The sequence below is a fragment of the Thunnus thynnus genome, chromosome 16 (genome assembly GCF_963924715.1).
Source record: "Thunnus thynnus chromosome 16, fThuThy2.1, whole genome shotgun sequence".
Classification (NCBI taxonomy): domain Eukaryota; kingdom Metazoa; phylum Chordata; class Actinopteri; order Scombriformes; family Scombridae; genus Thunnus; species Thunnus thynnus.
In genome coordinates this window covers 21288210-21310684 of record NC_089532.1, presented here as the reverse complement: position 1 = coordinate 21310684, position 22475 = coordinate 21288210, and the positions used below count along the sequence as shown (strand labels likewise).

General features: G+C 43.5%; 1 protein-coding gene across 5 annotated transcripts in view; it reads right to left on the bottom strand.

Moving 5' to 3' along the window:
* Positions 1-2321: 2321 nt before the first annotated feature.
* ralgapa2 (Ral GTPase activating protein catalytic subunit alpha 2) overlaps positions 2322-22475 on the bottom strand; it is a 95768-nt gene continuing 75614 nt past the window's right edge. For 3 of the 5 annotated variants that reach the window (XM_067615298.1, XM_067615294.1, XM_067615297.1), the window contains 2 exons: positions 11177-11298; positions 2322-5241 (listed from right to left, as the gene is read on the bottom strand). In XM_067615298.1, the coding sequence (XP_067471399.1) occupies positions 5084-5241; positions 11177-11298 (280 nt within the window). In that variant the 3' untranslated portion in view covers positions 2322-5083. The other 2 variants (XM_067615296.1, XM_067615295.1) reach the window with 2 other exon arrangements.

Below are 22475 nucleotides of genomic sequence, written 5' to 3'. Positions count from 1 at the left end.
CAGTTTACACGTCGTATAGCCAAAATGTTTTTTTCTTTTGTGTGTGTGTGTGTGTGTGTGTGTGTGTGTTTTATTGTTTTTTTGTTTTGTTTTGTTTGTTTGTTTTTTTTGGGGGGGGGGGGGGGGGGGGGGTCAAATTTATGAGTTGTGATAACTGTCGTGGGTCGGGTTTTAATCTTCAATCTCCACAGCTCTTGTAAAAAGAAAAAAAAACGTAAAGCTCTTACCTTAGATGCAATCTTTTTTAAGGACAAGTTATTTTTCTTAAATGTTGGCTTTTATAGCGCTTTGATTGTATGTGTATATCGTTGTTGTCTATCGAAATAATAAAAAAAAAATATTTTCAAAAGGACACATGGTCTCAAGATGGTTTAACTTTTCAGACTCAGCCCGCGGCGCCAATGAACTTCATCCCCCAGAACGAAAAAATCACCAAATTTCAAGACGGAGTTTGGTATTACTCATATAAATGAGTTTAGTGACCTCATTTAATTTTTATTACATTTTAAAATCATTAGCTCTCTGGGCCTGGTTTTGATTTGCCCCTGCTATGCTTCTACAGTTCTTTTTCATTGACAAATTATTTCCAAAGTTACACCCAGGCAGCATCACGCCAACATAACATGGGAAAGAATAAAACACTGGAATTAAATATGATGATGATGAGTATTTTTTTTTTTTGAGATATTGCAAAAAGACGTCTTATTATCAGGTCACAAATTGAAGCAATTATCCGGAGAGTAAATAATTAAAACATCAAGAGATGTATTAAAATATTTCAATGAATTTCACTTATTGGCTAATTTAGGACTTTATTTCATGAATATGTAGATAAATTAAAGTTTCACAGAAGAAGAAGCGTAGTATTAACCCGAGCAGGTGTGTTCAAACTCCCAAACTGGGGTCCGCGGGCCTCCCGGGGAGCAAGACTTGGTTTAATTTCACACCCACAAAAGTTTTGACAATGTCAGTAACTTCACTTCCTCCATCTCTCTTCTACCGGGTCACGACCCTATTTAGTTGTCCTTAACAGGCAAAAGAAACCTCAGCAGCCCCCATTGACAAACCCTTCGATTCCCCGTTTATCAGACTGATTCGGGCCACTGCTGTAAATCACAGCTCCAGTGGCTCAATAGACGCCGTTTCGCTGCCATAGAAGAAGCACTTAGGGAGTAATCATAAATTCCCTCCTTAATGTCAGGACATGGCAGGAGGACAAAGAGGTGGTGGATCAGAGCTCACCTCTGGAGCAGTAAAACATCTGTCTGCTTCGGTAGACTAATGCAGCTCGATTTCTTTTTCCTTTTTTTTCTTGCTTTAAGCTGATTTAGGACACATCAGAGTTCAGTTGGCTTCATATCTGACCTCCAGAACCTGTAAAGCATTAAGTCAGCTGTAATTTAGCAGGCAGCTTCCAGTTGTGTCACCTCAGACTGAGATAAATACTGTCAGCATGGAGTTAACATCAGGGCATTGTCACTGTGGCTCAACCTTTACTCCAAGTCTTGATTAATCTGGTATGAGGATACAAAAATCACCTGACATGAGCTCCCTGAGTCTTTTTTCTTTCTTGCTACTGAAGAGAGTTTTCCTCCTGCTCGTTAATACTCTGCACCTGTCCAAAAAGAATAACACAAACTTTTAAAAATGAGTGTCACTCGCCCTTAAGGCAAGTGACAATACATCAAGACAGAGAGAGAGCTTCTGAAGTGTGAAAATAGACTCCAGCCAGCAGTGTAACACATGGGATCATACAGAGTGGTAGTAATCACAGAGAAAGACATCCTCAGAGGGGCCGGGGCATCCAGCCCCTGCCTGTTCTGCTGTAAACTATCTCAGAGTCAATGATTGAGGCAAACAACACTGAGCTGGGTGAAAATGAGGTAACATTAAGCTTCTTTCTCACACACACACAGCTTTAGGGCTCCAATTACGGTCAAGTGCTTTTCTTGCGTCTTTATGTGAAGCAGGCGAGGCAGGGCACCCGTAGGTGCTGCAACCATTGCACCTGTACCTCCTGGTAAGGTTCCATTATGCTGGCCTCCCCTAAGCAGGGCTGAGCAGCAGGGGAGACAGATGGGAGGAGGGTCAGGTTACCCCTGCTGCTGCTGCTGCTGCTGCTAGCACGGCTGGGCCAGGGTCAGAAAGCCCATGGTAACAGCACCATCATGTCAGTGCACACACACACACACACACACGCACACACACACACACACACACACACACACATAACCTGCTACTGCACAAAATCTGAGGTTACACAATTACTGTTGTTGAGGGGACAAAAAAGGGACAAAAAAAAGAAAGAAAGAAAAAAAAAGTAGAATTTCAAATTGATTTAATGAAATGTTTCAATTTTCACATTTCTAATAAAGATAGCAGGACTTCGGTCGTTAAAAACAGTTTGATATGTTGACAAGTAATGATGAAATCTTCAAGCATTTTTTCCTCTTTCTCTTATACAAAGATTATATTACAGGCATTAATATATTTATATTCGGAGGGAGCTCAAGCCCTCAAATTTGACACAATGTACAAGGATTTCTAAAACGAGAAGAAAAAAGAAAAACATACTAGGACTAACACTAGCTCATTTTCTTCATGTATATAAGAAACACAATCCTTATCTTGGTCCAAACTATCATCTCCAGCGACTAAGCCACCAAAAGGTGAGCAGTGACTCCTTTTTCCACAGACATCATCTATAAGCTACAATCTTTAGATCAACATCCTGGGTGGTTCCTTCAAGTGACTTTGGGGAGGAAATTTAAAAAAAACAAACAAACATTGATGTGATCCAGGCCTATATAGCTATACATTCTTCAAAAAACAAAAAGCACAAAAATGGATTGAACCCTCTCCACATCCATCCCCCTGCTGTTCGGATTCCCTGTTTTTCAGCTCGGGGAATGAACAAACAAGAGGAGGCGAGATGTGAGAAAAGAAGAAAATGACAGGAGAGCATGAAGAAAGTAAGGCATAGTAGTGCAACAGATGGGGATAGTGTTGCATCATGGGTGGAGCCCTCAGAGGGTGTGAGTCTATAGTGTGTGTGTGTGTGTGTGTGTGTGTGTGTGTGTGTGTGTGTGTGTGGAGGAGGGGGGGGGGGGTAACACCTGGCTACCATGACAATCGAGCGGGCAGGTTGGAGAAGTGAGAGCGCCGACCTGGCTGTTGCTAGGAAGGCTGTTAAGAGTTCCCCTCTGGCATGCCACCTAAACCCAGCCCCGCCGCCACTCCTGTGGCCTCGGGAGGCGACATGGGGAGAGGGATCATGGGAAAGAGGAGGAGTTGATTCCATTCACAGATAAAGACAGAGCAGCGCACCACCTATAATAAAGACTAAAACAGAGAACCCCGCGATTCCAAATCCATCTGTTGTTGTTGGGTTTTTTTTTGTTGTTGTGGGAAGCATGAGACACTGACCTTTTAGAGTTGCAGGGGAGGGGGGGTGGGGGGGGAGAAACGCTTTGTTCTAGACTGCTAACGAGGAGATGTGATGCGGGGCGGCCATGGTTTGTCTCACGCAGCGAAGAGGAGAGGCTAAAATCTGATTATGGGGAGAGGAGGTGGTGTGGGACAGCATCTTAAGAGGACAAGACGTTACACAGGCACTGTGAGAAGCTCCCTCAGAAATTCACACATACATACATGCACTCACACACACTCACACACACACGCACACACACACACCAGTGCATGGAGTTAAGATTCACCTGAGGCTCTGGCAGTATTCCTCCTCTAAACAGCACATGAATACACATAAAAACAACACAACAACAGCAAAATAATTCATCAAATAGTACTCTCTATATACATCTAGCAAACAGACATCGGCAAATAAAACTTAAAGCAATTTACATCCAAGAACAGAGAGAAACATTCGGCGCTAGTTAATCAACGACAGTGAGTGCAAAAACGTTGGTGGGAACGTTGGAATGTCAATGTCTCAGCTTCACAGGACAGGGAAACTGATAGCAGAGGAAAGAGACAGGAGGAACTTATTCAATTACCGGACATGAGCCTATGTTAACGACATCAGAAAACAATTACAAACGCAGTCTTTTCTCATTCCAGCAGAGTTGCATAAATCAAATCGTGACACAATCCATCGGAATTCATTTAAAAAGGAAAATTAGAGTGATAAAAAAAACAAAACGAAAAAAAAAAACAAAAAGACAAAAACAAATTTCAATTCAGCTCAAGTTAGAAAGATGTCATTGATTGTCCACTCTGGGTTCAAAACAATTAAAAAGCCTCCGACTGCACGTACTACAGGGACTCCGTAGTCGGGAAGTCTGTGTAGTAGTGTCGTGAGTACAAATCATTGCGGGGAGGTATTCCCCCCCTCGTGCATCAGTCTTTCCTCCTTTTTCCGCTGTAGGAAGATGGTGCAGGACAACGAGCGGGAAAACGACTGAAGACTTCAACATTGTCCTGTCACCAACAGAAGTGGTGCCTTTGTCACAGAAAGGTTGTGGCAGATGCAAAAAGGAGGTAAGAAGGCAGACACATTTATAAATGGAAACCAATCTCTTGTGCAGCTTTAGCATGATGCCATTTACAGCTGTGTCATTCAGTGCTTTGTTACATTAAGTGTTGACATAGATGAGATATAGAAACAGGGTAAAGCAGTCTCCCATTCCCTTACTACAGTAAGAACTTTGTTTTTTTTTTTTTCTAGTGAATCAAGGCTGCACTAGAAATTGAGAAAAAAAAAAAAAGACATTTTTATCACAGGTTGCTTTAAGACTTTTCAGTCAAGTCTTCCTATGTTGCTGATTCTTAAGCTGAATCCATGAGGATGAACATAAATAGCTTAGTCTCATGTCCATCTCGAAGCAGTTGGGAATGGAAATGTATCAACAAAATCAATGATTGCCACTTAAATTAAAAATTGCAATATGCTCTAGTTACATGTTTATATGACACAAAAGAAAACACGCCAAAAAAAGAAAAAAAAAAAACTCTTGCAGTCACGGCTGGGTGTGTGAGGTTCTTCGAGAAAAGATTAAAGGCTGCACTTGAGGAGGAAGGGGGGGAGAGGAGGGGGAGGAGGGGAGGAGGGGACGGGTTGAAGAGCTCAGTTGGAGGATTTGCTTATAGCGCTGGCTGATCGGCGGAGTTTTCCGGAAACTCGGTTCTTTGTGGCACGGGGCATGGTGGGAGAGACCTGGTCGACAGAGTCCGTCGTCGCTGTGACGGCGCTGGCTTCGGTGCTCGTGCTGCCGGTGAAGGAGCCTGGGAGCGAGATGGAGGGAGAGTTTGTAGAGAGACAGAAAAAAAAAAGTCGATGGAGAGAGACAAAGCTGGTCAGACGTGGGAAAGGGCTGATTGGACTTTTGTGTGACTGTTGCATATCCCAGCATGCTTTGTCATGCACGTGGCCGCTCCCTCAACCAAAGATTTCCCACTTCATAGGTTTTTCCACCAACATTCATAAAACTTACAATGCAAACTGTACAAAAAAAACAATTGTCAGGATTTTTGAGTCTGTTCTACCCCTGAAGTCATTAGAATAAAGATTTGAGAAAGAAACAAAATATTTCAGGAATTACATGCCCTTTTCACATGCTGTAGAGAAGCAAAGCTTGTTAAAAGAGACGCTGCCTTTCTCCCCCAATACAGTTTTTCGAGATGCTTATACGATATAAAAAATGAGAGGTAACCTTTGTAGCTACGGATGAAAAAAGAAAAAAGTATTCAGTACGCAGTGTGACAGCAGAATGCTTTGAATGAAAATAAAATTACACATTATGCTCTTGTTGTGAACATGTGGAGCCTTCCCTTTGTCAAACATTGTCCTTTTTCAAAAAACTTCACATCCATGATTACGGGATGGCAAACAGTAATAAGCCGGGAGGTGGGCATGAAATGCTGGTGAGGACAATCAAGTATTGTGAACATCGCCCTGACTTCCTCAGTGTGCCCCTGACCAAACTCAAACCGAGGGGGGGTCCCCCCCTCCCCCTCCCTCTCCCCCGCTCCGCCTCTGCCCCATGCCTCAAGTTTAAACAACTTTTCTGCTTTGTCGAGATAGCATCTGGTTGCCTATTTTCTTTCCTATCCTTTTATTTCCTGCCATTTTTTTTCTGAGGCATCTCAAGTTGCAGCGGCTAAAAGGAATGGCAGATGGCTGGAGTAACAGACACTCAGCAGCACAGTGGACACCGGCAGCATCCAGAGCCGCTGCTCACAGGGAGAGGAGGCTGGGCTATGTATGAAACATTGGGTGTGTGTATTGTGAACGGCTAGAGGGGAGGTGAGGGGGTCCGAACATGCATTCTCAAATCTGCATATGAATATATATTAAAAAAAAAAAAGGGACGGGTTTTGCTAAAAATGTGGGCTGGCCTTATGGACGGAACAAACTCTGCATTCCCGTATTCTTCTACTCATTCCTACAGTAAACACTTTGTTTTAGAAACCAAACTCTAATTGCATCTGTGGTGAAGACACATGTTAGACATGAGGAAGAGCAATCCATTAAAGATAATATACACAGACAATAGTGTGGTACAGTTCACCACTCACTCAACAGACTTCCCTTTTCGTTTAGCAGCCATTAAAACATGCTGCACTAAACAGTCATCACTCCCACTGTGGCACTTAATGACTGCGGTTGCATCAGTTTCTAAATGACGTTCTACTCTGTATGGCCTTATGTAAAAATTCATTTTCATAGTAAGTTCCTGAGTGAAAAAATAACCCAGACCCAAAAGAGCGAGAGGCTAATGTGTCATTATTATCGTCATTATAACCCAGCATTTCCTCCTTACTCAACCCGAGCTACCTTACACCGAGGTTAATTTCAGATGAAAAGAAGACGGGAGAGACGGAAGGAGAGAGAGAAAACAAAGAGTCTTTAAATGGCCCCGCTATCCCATTGGTCCCCTCTGCAGCAGTTCAAACAAGGCTTTAGATGACAAAGACGTCTTCCAGTGTGGCAGGTGTTAGTCTCAGAGTCTGCCCCAGGCAAACAGGCACACTCCAACAGGAGGAAATGAGGGGGGTGGAGGGATTGGGTGGGGGGGGGGGGGGGGAGAAAAAGGAAAGAAAGAAAAGAGAAAAGTGTTTGCTGGGGGAAGAGATAAAGGCGCGCCACATGCAGAAGCGAGGGCCAGAAGTGTAGCCGTATTGTTCATGCTGCTACTTAGTCAGGTGCTAATTGTCCCCACCGTGCATCACTCTCAATTACCAGCCTGGCCTAAACAGTAGGACACCCCCCAAATAAACAGCCTGGTTTCTCTGTCCCCCTTCCCTTTGTCAGAGCGCTCAGTAAATAAAGCTTGGTTAGTACTGAGTGGAAAAAAAAAGGAGGTGTAGGGGGGAAAACAGCCAGGATGAGTGAATGAGCAGGGGTAGGTAGGCCGCTGGACGAAAACAAGCTTCCGGTCTGACTCGGGGCTTACCTTCGTCATATACAGTATTTGGACCTTTAAGATATTTTTAATCTAAAAAGGAAAAACAGAGTAGAGCATCATGTGAGAGAGTAGTGGACACACACCATACCACACTGCAGAGGAACACAACACAGCGCTGCTGATTAGTCAGTAATCTGAGAGGTTGCAGCGGAGCGACGTTCAGACAGCGTGTGTGGCGTCGAGGTTAGTTGTCACTGGAGGGTTTCAAAGTAAGACATGGTTAACTGATTTTGGGTGATGAGTTAATCAACAAGTGCCACTTTTTCCAAAGATACTTTGAAAGCCATAATGTCAGATGGTACCTGATGAATCTGTCCCGTTTACAGATTTCAAAAGTGAGACAATTTTTGAAATCCAAAGCATGAATGGCGGCCGGTTCACGTGGCAACAACAGGCCGAGAAACATTTACCACCAATGTTACAGCTGGAGAGTGTTAGAGTGAAAGAGTAAGAGGTGTGGGGGCACCTCAGTTCATTGGAGATTTTAAATTGTTTTATCCACTAGAGAGAAGAACGGTTTTCTCAGTTGCCATCATTCCTCTTAAAAAGTTTCTAGAACAAACAAACAAACAAACAAAAAAAAAACTGAGCAAAGCAGTGCAAGGAGTCACGGAGCACGGAGGATGGAGTCTTGGGTCCGTATGACAGATGGACTAGCTCATGCAGGAAGCCGTGATGTTGGACTGAAGTTGCAGGGTGAGAGTGAGGTTGCATTCAGGATTCATGGAGGACGAGGCTGTGGAGGTTACTGACAAACCAGGAAGGTATACAGATGGATGACTGACAGGAGAGGGGTGAGGTTACATGTCTTTACAGCATTTAGCATGCAGGATAATTGAAGTCTGGACCTGCTTTGCTGATGCAAAAAAAGTTAAATCAAGTGCAACCCAAGTTATTTGATGATGGTGCTGGGGTTTATAGTGACCTAAATGGATGAATAGATGTTAGTGGGCTGTGGCTGGGCGTCATGCCTAGTATGGAGGAAGCAAGCAGAGTCTTACAGTCCAGTTTGGCCCAGGGGTACTCCATGTCCCAAACCATCCCCGGCCAACGCCTGCACGCTGTCATGGAGCATGGATGACATGTTAGTGGCAGCAATGGGAGCCAGAGCAGGATGAAATGGACAAACTCACACACAAGCACACGCAGACACACACACACACACGCAGACACACACACACAAACACAAACACACACATACACACACAAAAGGCATGGGAGGGCAGTAGCACATTTGAGAAGGGTGAAAATGAGGAGCAGTGTCAGCCAGCCATCACTGCCACATTGAAGCTATATGTTTAATGGTACATGTGGTATCAGGCATGATAGATTACAGTGATAAAAGATATTTAAACACATTATATATGTGGCCTAAAGCATACATCACATCATGGTCATGGTAGAGAATAGAGCTTAGCCACAAAGTAGCTTGGAAATATTGCAAATACAGTTGACAAGAATACATGAAAACATACAAAAATTCACTGGGTCCAGCTTCTCAAGTGTGAATATTTGCTGGTTTTCTTTTTGGATAATAAACTGACTGCTTTTAATTTTTGAGTGTTGCTCAAACAAAACAAGCTGACTATTATCAACTTGGAATTTAGGAAATCATGAATAACATTTTTTACTATTTTACATGTTTTAGATCAAACGATTAATCAAGAAAATGATCAGATGTCAGATTTATGGATGATGAAAATAACTTTGTTGCATCACACATGGTGTGTGCATTTTTGCTTATGGAAACCTTCGGTTTGACATCTTAAATTCTTGAATTTCCCGTATAATTCTACAATAAGTTTCTTTAAATAAAAACAAACAAACAAAAAAAAAAGAACCTGACAAAAAAACCCAACCTTTTATTCCAAACTGTATGATACATACACAATATATTCTGTGTCTGCTTGTCCCGGCACTTCAGTGAAGCTATGTGCTCCTTGCAGTGAAATATTCAAACCCACATAAAACAGAAAGAATTTCATATTTACTTTGCCAAAATTCATCCTCACAAATACGCTATGTTTGGAAATTGTGTGTGTTCCAAAAGAATTAAAATATAGTTCTGTAGATTTCAACGATTCTCATCCACATTTTACACAGATGGACCCTCCAGTGGCCCAATTTCTCCCTTCTTTAGAAAACTGCTGGATGAAAGATGATTTGTGAAATTACTCAACACGACTCTTATATTGGTTCACCTACAAAAAAGTGACTGTTTACAGTACCCTACAGGTTGAGTGAGTCCTGGATAAAATATGAATCGACAGACGCACGCATACACGCACCCTCGCATTAATCAATTAATCTATTTACAAGCGTAGATTCCGGAGAAATACAAATCACCGTTCAGAACGAGTTTCCGCAGCAGCGAGGGTGACACGGCAGCCTCACAGACTTCATTATGTTACAGCCTCTCACATTAGCCACAGCCTGTGTCCCATGCTGTGAAACATTATTCTCAAGCCTGACTAACCTCTCTAACCCCTCTCTGCCCAGCGGAGGGAACCTATGGTTGAAATAGTCCACCACATCTACTAAGAGAAGGATGGGCAGTTACAAGCTTTACTTTCTGTATTTTTTTTTTTTTTAGAACACACGCTCTCACTTCCTCCCCACTTCTGATCTTTTCTTTCCACTGTATCTATATCTATTTTTTTTTTTAACTTTACCCCCTCATCCTCAGTCTTAAAGCAGGTTTGGTGCTGAGGATGAAAAGAGATGATTGGAGGTCAGTTTGAGGAGATTTTTACACCTCAGCACGAGAGATGGGCAAGCAGTATGGTAATGTAGTTGTCCACCACTTGCTGGTCTCCGACAGCTTGAATATCACACCTGCTGTCTCACAATTTAAAGTCCCGCACACACTAACAGGCGCACAGTCCAAAAAAATTCAGACAGTTAATTTTCACATGCCAACATACACAACGAAAACATTACATACACTTTAAAAGGACCCATAAAACAAGCGCTGACAGATTTGAAAATGACACGACGTCTACGGTGTGGTATTGTGGAGTGCTTTCCTTGTCAAAACAGAATGTGTGTCGGGATCCAATAGAGTGGAAAAGTGCAATCCTGTATTGATTTCAGTGCTGTTGCAGATCGATCACAGCTGGTACAAGTAGGAAGAACAAGATAAGCCACGTTTTCCATTCTATTCATCATAGACTGATAAGAGCACTGTGCTGACATCCGCAACCTGCTGTTTGTCGGCTGGATCTCTTAAGTGTTGGTGAATGAGCTCATGAAGACGTGCGCGCGCACACATACAAACGTGCACTCTGCAACCGCCATTTAACAAGGTTGGTTATATTCATAGGAAAGTAATTGCATGGAAAGATGCAGTTCGGAACAAGAAGAGATTAACAAAGTAGCGTGAGTGGGGCTTGAGGAAGTGGGAGAAAGCAGTGTTTGAAGTCAGTCGGATGGCGTGAAGAGCCGGGGCCTGATGTTTGATATTCATCAGAGAGCGTAGGCGTGGAAGAAGAGTGGAGAGAACGGAGCGGAGGGAGGGCGGTTGGAGGAGGCGATGGGGACAGACAGGTGTGTTGTGAAGGAGGAGGAGAGATTGATAAGGAAAAAGCGGCAAGAAAAAGAGGTGATGGAGAAGAGGAAATGAGAGCATAAGAGGAAAAAGTGGAAACGTAATGAAGAAATAGTGAGGTGGGGGAAAAAAAAAAGAGGCAAAAAAAAGATGGAGCGGAAAGAACATAAAGGAGGACAGAGGTGCAGTGTGCTTAATTTCTCACCTGTCCCACTCATTGGATAGCCAGGAGACGGGGAGAAGACCTGCGAGGCAAAGTCTTCAAAGGTCATGACCTCTCTGTGGTTCTGCACGATGGCCTCCAAGTAGAGCGCCCGCTCCTCATAGCTGGTTGGCTCTCGTTAAGGGATGTAACATAACGGCATGTTGTAGAGGAAACAACAAAAGCAATCAATTTAATTTAAGCTTAACCTGTCATTTAAATTCTCACAAAATAATCACATTTCAGAATTTCATCAAAACATCCATCTGCACATTTGGGAACAAATCACAGCAACAGTTACAAATGGGATTTTTTTTCCAGTGCTGCACTGCACATACACTGATACTGTCAGTGAGTGAGCTGTGGGGAGCGCGAGGCAGCTTTACTGGTCAGGGCAGCCCCACCATCTGCAACCCAGCCAGAAGCAAAGATGGAACAATCAGCCATGCCACATAGCCCCAAATGAGAAAGCAGTCTCCAAAATAATCATAAAAAAAAGAAAAAAGAAAGAAAGAAAGAATACATCACTACTGGTGTGATGCTCCAAACCTCTCCTCTCCCCCCTCTCGTCCCTCTCTTCTCTCTAATAGAACCCCTGCTGCAGGCAGCATGTCTAGGACCACCCTCCCCGATGCGCTGCCTGGCACTTCTCCGTGCCATCAGGGGGAAAATTGGAGCCATTTGAAATTCAGAGTGACAAGCAGCGACTGGAGCCTGGGCAGCCAGCATGCAGGATGGATGGTCGGATTTGAAATGGGGAAAAAAGCACAAATAAATAAATAAATAAATAAAGCCTGTAAAATGGCTGCCGGGTGAGGGTGGAAAACATTCTGATGGCCATTATCATATCATTATCATAGATATATCGTGCTAAGTCTGTTGTGGAATGGAGGCAAGTGCTGGGTAAAATATGGTGAAGGGAAACTATTGGAGTTGAGCTTATAAGACTTGGTTTTGCAATTCCGTACTATAATCGGTAATCATTCATTTGGAGTAAAAAGGTCTGTCTGATGGCATAATGATAGCGAGCACTTCTGAGATTTAACTGTGTGTGTGCATGTTTGACAATGAGTCTGATTATTCTCATGGCTGTCTGTTTGTGGCCGTGTTTCCTTGACAGACGACACCTAACAAATTGCTTGACAGACACATGCACTCTCACTCACAAACACACACACACAGCTCTAGTCGCTCAACACGGAGACCCCCCCCCCCCCTCGTCTCATTACGACTGCCAGGGTGGAGTGGCACTGGGCTGTTCCTGACGCCAAGGCTGAACCAGGCTGAGCTGAGATAGGCTGGACTGGGCCGAGAGGCTCTGGTCTGGGTTAGATAGATAGGACGAGACAGTGACTGGGCAGGGGGCCTGCTGTGGGCACATGCCGCCACAGCGGGGGCCAAGGCAGACATGACCAATGGCTTTGAGGGAAGCGTGGCAAAGCGGGGGTGACGGGCACCTGAGCCGGGACACATCAGAGAGTACGATGGCCAAGCATCTCACAGGGACAGACAGAGATGGACAGAGGGCAGAATAAGGACAGGGTAAAAAGAGGAAGATGGGGAGTAGGATTAGTTTGTATACTTGTGTAAATGCCACATGTATTCATCTCTATGCCCTATGAACAAAAACATTTAAGTCTTGCTGGTCTACTGTAGTAACAGAACAAATGGGGGAAAAACATTAATTTCAAACTTGTTCTATGTAAAAAGCTAGAGGAGTCTACTCTGTTTGGTGAAGGTGTTTTTTGGCATTTTGTTGCAAAATGATGGTCTTGGATTAACACACAAAATTTGAGCCCTTGTCAGGACAGAACACCAAGAGATCCATTAGAGAAAAACCTAATATTTCCCACTCCAAGTAGAAAGGAGAAATGGCAAGACAAGGGAAAAAAAATTAAGGAGGCCCTAAGACCTGTCAACTAATATACTGTATGTAATTTACCATTCTTTACAGGGCCAACATCGTCATTCAAACGATGTATGCAGGGCAGCATGACTTAAAGTAGTAAAAGCACTTCCCTCTTGAGCTCTATATCTGTCTTCCAGTCATAGCCAGACATGCAACGTCACTGTTTTCTGTCACTTGCTGGAAACAGTGTTGGACAAAGAGTGGGCATCCCAGGCTCTGCTGCCATGGTAACTTGGGTCACAGCTCTGTGTGGTGGGTCATATCCAGGGTTTTATGGATGACAGACAGAAAGAAAGGATGTTTGTAAAAGAACGAAATGTGCCCACATAGGTGATAAGTGGAAGACAAATATGTGTGAACGAAGGAGTAAATGAAAAGAAATGAGTTAGAGGTTAGAAGGAAGCCTACGAATGAAAGACGAGGAAGGATGAGGAGAGAGACAGAGAACCTCGGCACAGCGTGGGTCAACAGAGCCATATGGCTGTCCATTATCAGAGATGCAGATGACTGCAGGCCTGTTATTGAGATTCCTAAAGCAAATATTGACTCCAGCTGGAGCAGACGCTCTTTCTCTGACTCTGACACACGCCTCTCCTCCACGACTTCCTTCCGCTGCCCTCTATCCGAGTTAGACAAATGGATTATAGTGGGTGAGAAAAAAACCTTCAAAGAATAAAATGAAGGGAGATAGTGTAGAATTATCAAAAGACGAGGGGAAATATATGACAGGCCGCGAGGGAGAAAGACAGGCGGTGAGGGAGGGAGACTAATAAAAGGTATTTTGGGGAAGAGTGAAAGCGAGAGCCGTAATCAGCTCACTTAAGTAAATGTACGATGCTATCTGTGGGTAAAAAAATTGCTGCACAGAAATCAGACCTGATGCACAGTGAGGGGTAATCTTGCCTTCTCTCTCTCGCACTCTCTCATCTTTTTTGCTTGTCTCTAATTACCAAGCCATGGGCACAGCTTGTTCCCCACAGATGCTGCTGCCTCCATGCAGTAACTTAATCAAGTGACACGTCCAGAACAGTGACGCAAAGACTATGTCCATGTCATGGACACCAAACGCACTGACAGTGACCTACTTTTGGGGAAAAAAAAAATCATCTACAGCCACTGCTCTACAGTGCCTGGCTAAGCTTCATGTTTGCGACAATCTTCTCTGGATCTCAAAACATGTTACACGCTCTGAAAATGTGTTATGAAAGCCTTTCTGATATTGCTGTATCACATAAAGCTTCAAAATATTCTGTGCTTTAAACATTCTCATAAAGAAAGGTATGAAATATAAAAAGGAAAATGCAGACAGGTCTACATTTCCACAGATGGACTGCAACTCAAGTCATCCGTGACATAACTGTCATTTACAGCTGAACTAGGCGGACAAGCTGGTGTGCGGGAGGAGAGTGTGTTGCGCCACTTTGGGAATTTCCACGGAAACCCCTACGTTCCGAGCGGCTGCATTCCTATTAGGGAGAAGAGAGGGAAACCAATGTAATGTCTATGGAGCGTGGCAACTATTGGGATAGTAACGAGAAAAAAAACCCCTCCCAGGTCTGAGTTAATGTAACGTAACAACTTTAGTCTGGAGAGGTGGAGGTTGCGGTTAGGGAGTTATGAATGTGGGAGGGAGCAGTAGCCACAAAGAGAAAAGCACAAATCAAATCTAATAAGTACATTTACACATTTAGGATAATGGTTTTAGTGGATAATGGTCCTTTTCCACCCTGTTCCCTGCAGCCCTGTACTCCTAGACATAGTAGACATACACTAGTACACAAACATACAGGTTAATTATGCATTAAAACAAAACATGCAGCTTGCATGCCCCCCCCCCCAAAAAATGGTACGTGTGACCGAATTAACACCACCAGAGATAGATAGTCCAACATCATACCTGTGAAGGCATATGTGCATGAGTCTATGGGTCAACATACGTGTACATGCATATGTATCTGTGGGTGTGTGCACATATGTATACATATGCATGTGTGCTGTCCAGATGGCAGGGGGGTTAGCTCTGGGGAAATGGTGGGGGTCAAGCATCTTTGTGGATCAAAGCCAAGGTCAGGGCAGCTGCAGTGGCCCATGTTCAAGGTGAATGGAGGCCTCAGATGGCTCTTCATTAGCAGGCTGCTCCATCCCTGCTGGACCCCATCGGCCAACCGCCACCGACCCTCATCATCATCTCTCTCTCTTTTTTCCTCTATCCGTCCACAGGGACCTGTCCTGAAAACACCTGTCCACTGGGATCCATTTTGTGCCGTGTGTAACCCCGCCCAGCGCATGCGGACACATACGCATGCTCACACATAGGCGTTAGTAGTGCATAAGTAGGCACACAGGCACAACACACACTCACTAACACCCTCCACCCACACACGGTTCCCCAAAAGAGCCTATGTTGACCTCTGATCTGGTGTCTCCCTGGAGAGCAGGATCCTGACCATCCAGCCTCAGTCTTTGTGTTCCTCAGTGCTCCTGCTGACAGAAGGCCTCACGCTACCACTGGCCCCTGACACACACTCTTCAGCTTTTAAACACACACAGCCAGCAGGAGTGTTTATGCATCATGGCCTCAGAGGGTATTTCACCTCTTTTACTTAAAGATACACTAAATGTAAACAGTTCAGTGTTTTTTCACCAACAACACATTGTGTGTCCTTTAAGCCAAACAATGTTTCTTATAAATTTCTCAAAGCCGATTTTGAAATTATTGTGTATACAATATCTATATACTGTATCTCTATTGCAGTATGTACAGGAACACATTTTTAGAAATATGTATATGATCACCTTGTTTTTTTTCTCAGTTCAACAAACACAAATTACTATCACTTTGGTTAATACTTGAAGTTGAAAGTCTTGTTAAAAAAATACCACACTTTAGGGATGTGCATCTCCATCACTGGGGCTGATGGGATATGCATCCCGATGTATTGCCAATGATAAGATACATTAAAGATACATATGAAGCAACTACCAATGCGATACGATTCACCCCCATTGCGATGAAGTGCAAACCGACACGATTTGATTCAATGTGATACAATGCGATTCAACGTGATGCAAAAGAATGATGCTATGCAATTCAATATGGTAGAGAGAGTGATTTTTTTTATTAAGCATAGAGCAAATAATGAATGAACTAAAAGAAGTTAGATTTTTACTTGACTTATTTGTTTCTTTAGTACTGCAAATCAGTAAGCATCTCATTTATGCTGTTTCTTTTTGACCTCTACAAAAACCACTTGGACCTTTCTAAAACAGGCCTTTTCATAAGTCCTTTGTAGTGTAGTGTTCTCTGTCTCCAATTCACATGTGTATGCTCCGTGACCCAAACAATTACTGTCAAAATAGTTTAATAATCCATTTACTCCAACATGCAGAACTTTTTGAGCACAAACTCAACATTTTGGCAGTACACCACTTAGCTGTAGCATGCTAGTGCGCCTGAGAAACAGTTCAGAGAGGAGGAATCAATCTAAATAACAAATTATTGGTCACTCTTCTACATAATAAAGGCATAGGGCCTCTACTAATAATTATATGTAAATAAATCAGATTTTACTGATGCAAAGATGTATGTAACGATGCATTGCGAGTTCATCCCAAATTGTATCTGCTGCACACTTTTTTTTTTTTTTTTTTTTTAAATCTGGGCAATTGCATAAACGTTTATGTCGGTGCACTGATGTGAATTGGTGAATCTTCCCATCCGTCCCACACTTACCTTAACTTACACTTATCTTTTCAAAAGCAATACATAAATTTACCATTACTATACCATTCGACCAAACTCAGTGACCAGACAACAGAGGTCTTAGTGAGAAGACAAACAAGGACCCAACGACGATTGTGTGACAGCCCATCTGGAGTTGCCAAATGGAAGTTCAAGGATTCTGTGAGCATAATGGGACAAAAAATTGGTTCTTTGGTCTGAATGCCAACTGAACACCAGTGCAATTTCTGGAGAAAACAAGATATCACTCAAACCTTTCGGAATCCCAACAGTGAAGTAAACTGGTTGCAGTAGCACTCTATGAGAATACAAACACAACAAATACAGCCTCAGAGTGAGATTTGGATTTACCTTTCAGCAAGGAAATACACTAAATCACACAGCCTCAAAAACACTAGAGTGGCTTTGGTGACTTCTGTCCTTGAGAGGTTCTGCCAAAGCCCCAGACCAGAGCCCCAAATAAAAATCTATGGACAGACAGAACATATAATCTCCATACAATAAAAAAGGGTTGGAAGGATATCAAACATAGAATCCAAGATTAAAGGACAAAAAAGTGTAAAAATAATGTGTAAAAACAATATCAGCTTTAAAACTTGACGTTAAAGTCAACACAATGTGGGAAAAGTGAAGGATCTGAATACTTCCCACGCCCATTGTTTGAACAGAAGTAATGCCACAAACACACACAGTTAATCTGTTTTTAAGGCAGGGCTCAGGGGCGAAGGTCCAGATTAGGTGAAGAAGCATTAGAAGGGGTCTTAGACGCCCCATACTGACATTTCACTACTCAAGCTCCATTTCTATCCACTTCTAAGTCACAGAAGTCAGACTACGGGTGCAGGGAGGGTGACTGCCCCCACCTTTTTTTATCCGGAGTACCCTTGTCATGTTGAGTTTCTTCTAATCTCTCTGGTTAACTAGTGTGTTTTTCATAATAATAAGAGACAAAACAGATGGAAGAAAGGGGGTGTGGCAACAAGGTTTCAGATCCTAAGCTATAGCTTTAACATGGCAGGCAACTGAGTCACAGAACAGTTCAGAAAGCCCATTTTGAGAATTATGCCATATCCCTTTCAGAGACATACAAGCTACTACACTGAGAGACACTATCTGTGAAGGAATGCTGACTAAAATCTAACGAAGACTTTAATTCAGCAGTAAAAAACCAAAAAAAACAAAAAACAATTTCATCCAACCTAGACAAAAACAGGTATTACATTATCCATCAACCTTAGAGGACACATGACTGACCATCACACCTTATGGTTCTGGCAGTTTTACCTGAAGAACATTTAAAAAAAACTTCTAAAAAAATCTTTACTATGCATTGGGGGAAAAAAAACACTCCTACGCTCCTCGGGCCTCCACGGCAGCAGCCAAGGTTAATCCTGTTTGTAGAAGCGCTGGTGGTAAAGGGGGCTCTTGTGGTGAAGAGGGACAGTTTAGAGATGAGGTGGAGGGTGCCTCTAGGTGCTTGACCCCCTCCTCTCTTAGCCCCACATCTGCCCATTAACCTGGGCCAATCAGCTTGACCTTGGTGAGGAGAGGAGCTCAGGAGTAGCTCACAGCGCCATTGACTCCCAGCAGTCACATAATTGGCCTGTTAAGAGGAAGGGATTGGGGGGGGGGGGTTGCTTAGTGGTGCCGGGGTGCCAGTGCAAGCAGGGTAAAAAAAGCAGATGTGGTTGTTACTTTTTTTTGTTTAAAGGCATAGTGCCCCACCTCCTCCTCATACCACATGTACACTCATGGTAGTATTGCTGGATATCACTCAAAACTGTCCGTCCCTATGGATACATTTGAGGGTTAAAGCTCCTGCTTAGGTGGCGAACAAGTTGCTAAAAGGAAAAAAGTGTCAAGTTGAAAAATGATGGTGGCAAAAGCAAGCTCAAAGACACGCTGTCAAATGACTTGCATACAGGCTGTTATTACCAGTCATTATACTGGGTACCAAAGGAGGTAATGAAAGCAGACTGCTGTAGCATGAACAAGTTTAAATCAACAGGGAATTGCAGTACCATCTCCAGAAGGCATTGGTATGGAGAAATGATTTCAACTGCATATGGAAGAACTGTTACTCATTATGGAAAAGGAGATAAGAGGCAGAAAAATGGCAGAGAGGCAGGGAAATGTACAGAGGGGATACATGGGGAAAAGGACTGGTGGTGACACAAAAAAAAAAGGGATAAAAGGGGGTGGTGGTGGGGGGTGGGTTAAGATGGAAAGGAGGAAAGAAAGAAAGAGGGATAAAGCAGAGCAGGTGTTGATTGGAGAGAGGCCGGGCGATGAGTGCCAGCGGTACCTGTTGTCACAGCGAGGACTAAGGTGCGAAGCTCGTCTCAGCAGAGGCCCTCAGAGGTGTGAGGTGATTATGGGAAAAAGGGGAGTAAGACAGAGACATTTAGACGGAGAGACACAGGGAGAAAGAAAGATAAGGACAGACAGAGTGAATGTGGCAATAAAGCTGGCTGCAGGAATAATGGCAGAGTGGGAAGGAACAACAGATTGAGATGGATAAAGTGAGAGCGTGTGTGACAGAAACCAGCCAGTAGGGTGATTGTATCGTGTATGTGTGTGTGTCCCAATTCCCTTTTTGTATGGCAGCTACTCAAACCTTGGTGTCTCATTAAACAGCTTTTTGCTGTAGACACAGCACCAGGACAGAAAACATCTCAATGTGTTACAGATGCATTATGATGAGTGGAGGTGTTTGTGTGTCCATTTTCTGGGAGTGCATAGACATACACAACATCAGATGCTCTAGAGGACTAGCTGGTTTCGGAGAGTTTTAACAAGTAGCCTAATTAGGAGCAGGTCCAGGAAACTGGAGCTCAGGAGCCCCAAAGGAGTCGGGTCAAACAGTAAGCCCGGGTTAATGACACCTCCTGAGGGGTGACTTTCCCACAGCAAGCGCTTCTAAGCTCCAACCTCCACACCTCTCTACCGTCCATCTGGCATTCAGACAGCGGGATGGGGAGTTATGGCTGTGACATCACTCCTAACCTGTGACATCATCACTGCCCATCAGTGATTTCACACAGGTTTTGCAACAACTGCAGACAAAATCTGATGTCTGGTAGCTGGCATGACCAGGTTATTTATGAGCTGACTGGAGGAAGTAGTCACCCATTTTCTCAAGCACACCAAGTCTCTGGCAGCCCACCATTCCTCTGGGGGACACTAAAAATCGATTTCTGCTCCACGACAAATCATAAAACCAGCACCTACAACAAAGTCAATGTTGACCCTTAAAGTATGTTAAGACCGGCTGATTGTTGGGGGTTCACAGATTATAAATGATAAAGCAAGAAGTCATCCTCACACCTCAGAGAAACAAGATAGCAACAAAATCACTAGTGACATCATAATTTGTTGTAGCATGGTTTGTTGGACACAACATGACTACCATCAAAGCCTACTGAGCTTGTGTATTCAGATGAGCTGAGTCTGTAACCAATCTCCTTTTCAAAGGACTCTGGTCTCCATTGATGAGTACTAACGCAGCAGCCTTAGATGTGAAACACAATGGATCGACATGATTAATCAAACACAGGCCCATTATAGCCAGACAGTCACACAGGCCTCCACCGTGCATTAACAGAAAGTCATAATAAGATGAGCTACAAAAGGCTGATAGGGATGAAGATTAACAGATACAGTTCTGTGACTGTCTGGGTGAGAGTTCTCTCTGAAGGTTTCCTTTGTCAGTGATGATGACCAGAGTGACATGAATGCCTTGGCCTTCTGGGTACATTATTAGGTCAGGACAAAGGTGGGCATCATATGAGCTATCTGAGGTGAATATTCGTCTTATTTTTTTGCTACAGTTCCTGCTATTTGAATTGTTTAGAATCGAGACAGGGAAGCGCGGCATCTATCTGATCTTAATTTGAACTTTTAATAAAAAGTCAAAGATGGAACAAGGAAGGGCACGCTGGATCCCGGTCTTGAATTGAAATTCATCTGATTACTTATGAAGCATTTCACCTCTTCTTTCTTCTGCATGATGAAATTTATAGCTTCGTAATTATTACACAGACTCTACAGCTACACACACCAACTCCACCTACCAACATGTTCAGCCCACCTGTACCACCACAAAGCACAGTGGCAATCGAAGCACCTTGACGTTGTATAATCTATTTGACACATCTAGGAAACCAGTCTGACACTTGCAATCGTACAAGCAGTGTGCCAACTCTGGGTCATGCCAAATGGCTCTGATTTTTTTAACCCTATGATAACACTGTTCAGACAAGCACTGATGAAATATTAAAACTAAATGAACAGAGGCTTCTGCAATTTTAATGATGCTTGTGGCATGTGCAACAGAATAACTGTGATGCGTTAACGCCAAGCATCTCTGTCTGCTTCCCTGCCAAGACATACTGCAGATGAAGTCTCTTGTTCCTCCATTGCCCCCTCTATGAAAAGGTTCATCGGGCCAATTAGGCTTCCTGGCCTTATGCAAAATGCCAGGCATTTAGCGGGAATGATAATGATTAGGGCTAGGTTACATATGATCACAGCTGTGGTGAACGCACAGGGAAGCGAGGGTTAGTTACAGGGGGACAAGAGTGATTTAATTTGCCCTCATATTTGCATTTTGGACATATTTCAATCAATGCCATTATGGTTACAATGAGGTATGAACTCTTCTCTAAAAAGTACATATGCAGACACCAGACTGTTGGCCAATTTGTTGATATAATTTTGTCAAAATTCTATAAATAACCATGATGACTGAATATGTTGAAGAGTCAAGGAGTAAATTACGCCAAAATCACGAGGCAGTTAGTTTTGTTAAGTTTTTTTAGCCATATAATAAGTCTGGAATAGTTACTTTCAGGCAAACAGCTGTACATACAACTAGTGTCAAATGTCCTTCTTAGATTCAGCTTTTTTCCCCCCCATGTATCTTTTACTGAGGATAGAAGGTTTACTCCAACCCCTTCCCAATCAGAAAGCAGGCATATAGCGTGTAGGTCTGGAATTAATGTGATGGGTGGGTAAAGGGCTGGGTGCCAGAACGGGGGCCCTGCGTTCTACCTGCTGTAATTGTAATGGATGATGAGGATTGCAAAGGGCGATGTATATATGTATACACACATAAGCATGCACACTGGGAGAAACCCACACACAAAACCTTAGGCGAAAAAGAAAATGGACTTCTGTGTTGGCAACAGCTTTTTCCTAATCCTCGCCCCTAGGCTATATTGTGCAGTCAAGCAGGCTATTACATGGCAACAATTAGGGGGGCTGGAGCCCAACACCTGGTCGTCTCCTATTCTGGCCCTTCAGTGGCAGCTGACTGTACAGTCTCACAGCCAGGTGGCCCTCCTTCAATGACATTAGCTAGTCACTCCAGGGTTAATCAGGAGCCTGCCATCATCCAGTGGGCATGCATAGAGCCCCATTCAGACTGGGAGCTTTTATAGGGAAAAGGGATGATGGAGACAATGTTGTTATAAAAACTTGTTCAACTGACGATCTCAGACAGAGAGCCCAGCTAATCAAAATGAACTTGGGGGAGGTGTTAGGGCCTCTTGGATTCGTGGCCTAAGTTCGGTGCACTGCCTTGATTGGCTCAAGCGGAGCTTGCGGCACGTCAACTGTGCATCCTGCAGATTATAATGGACCTTTTCATG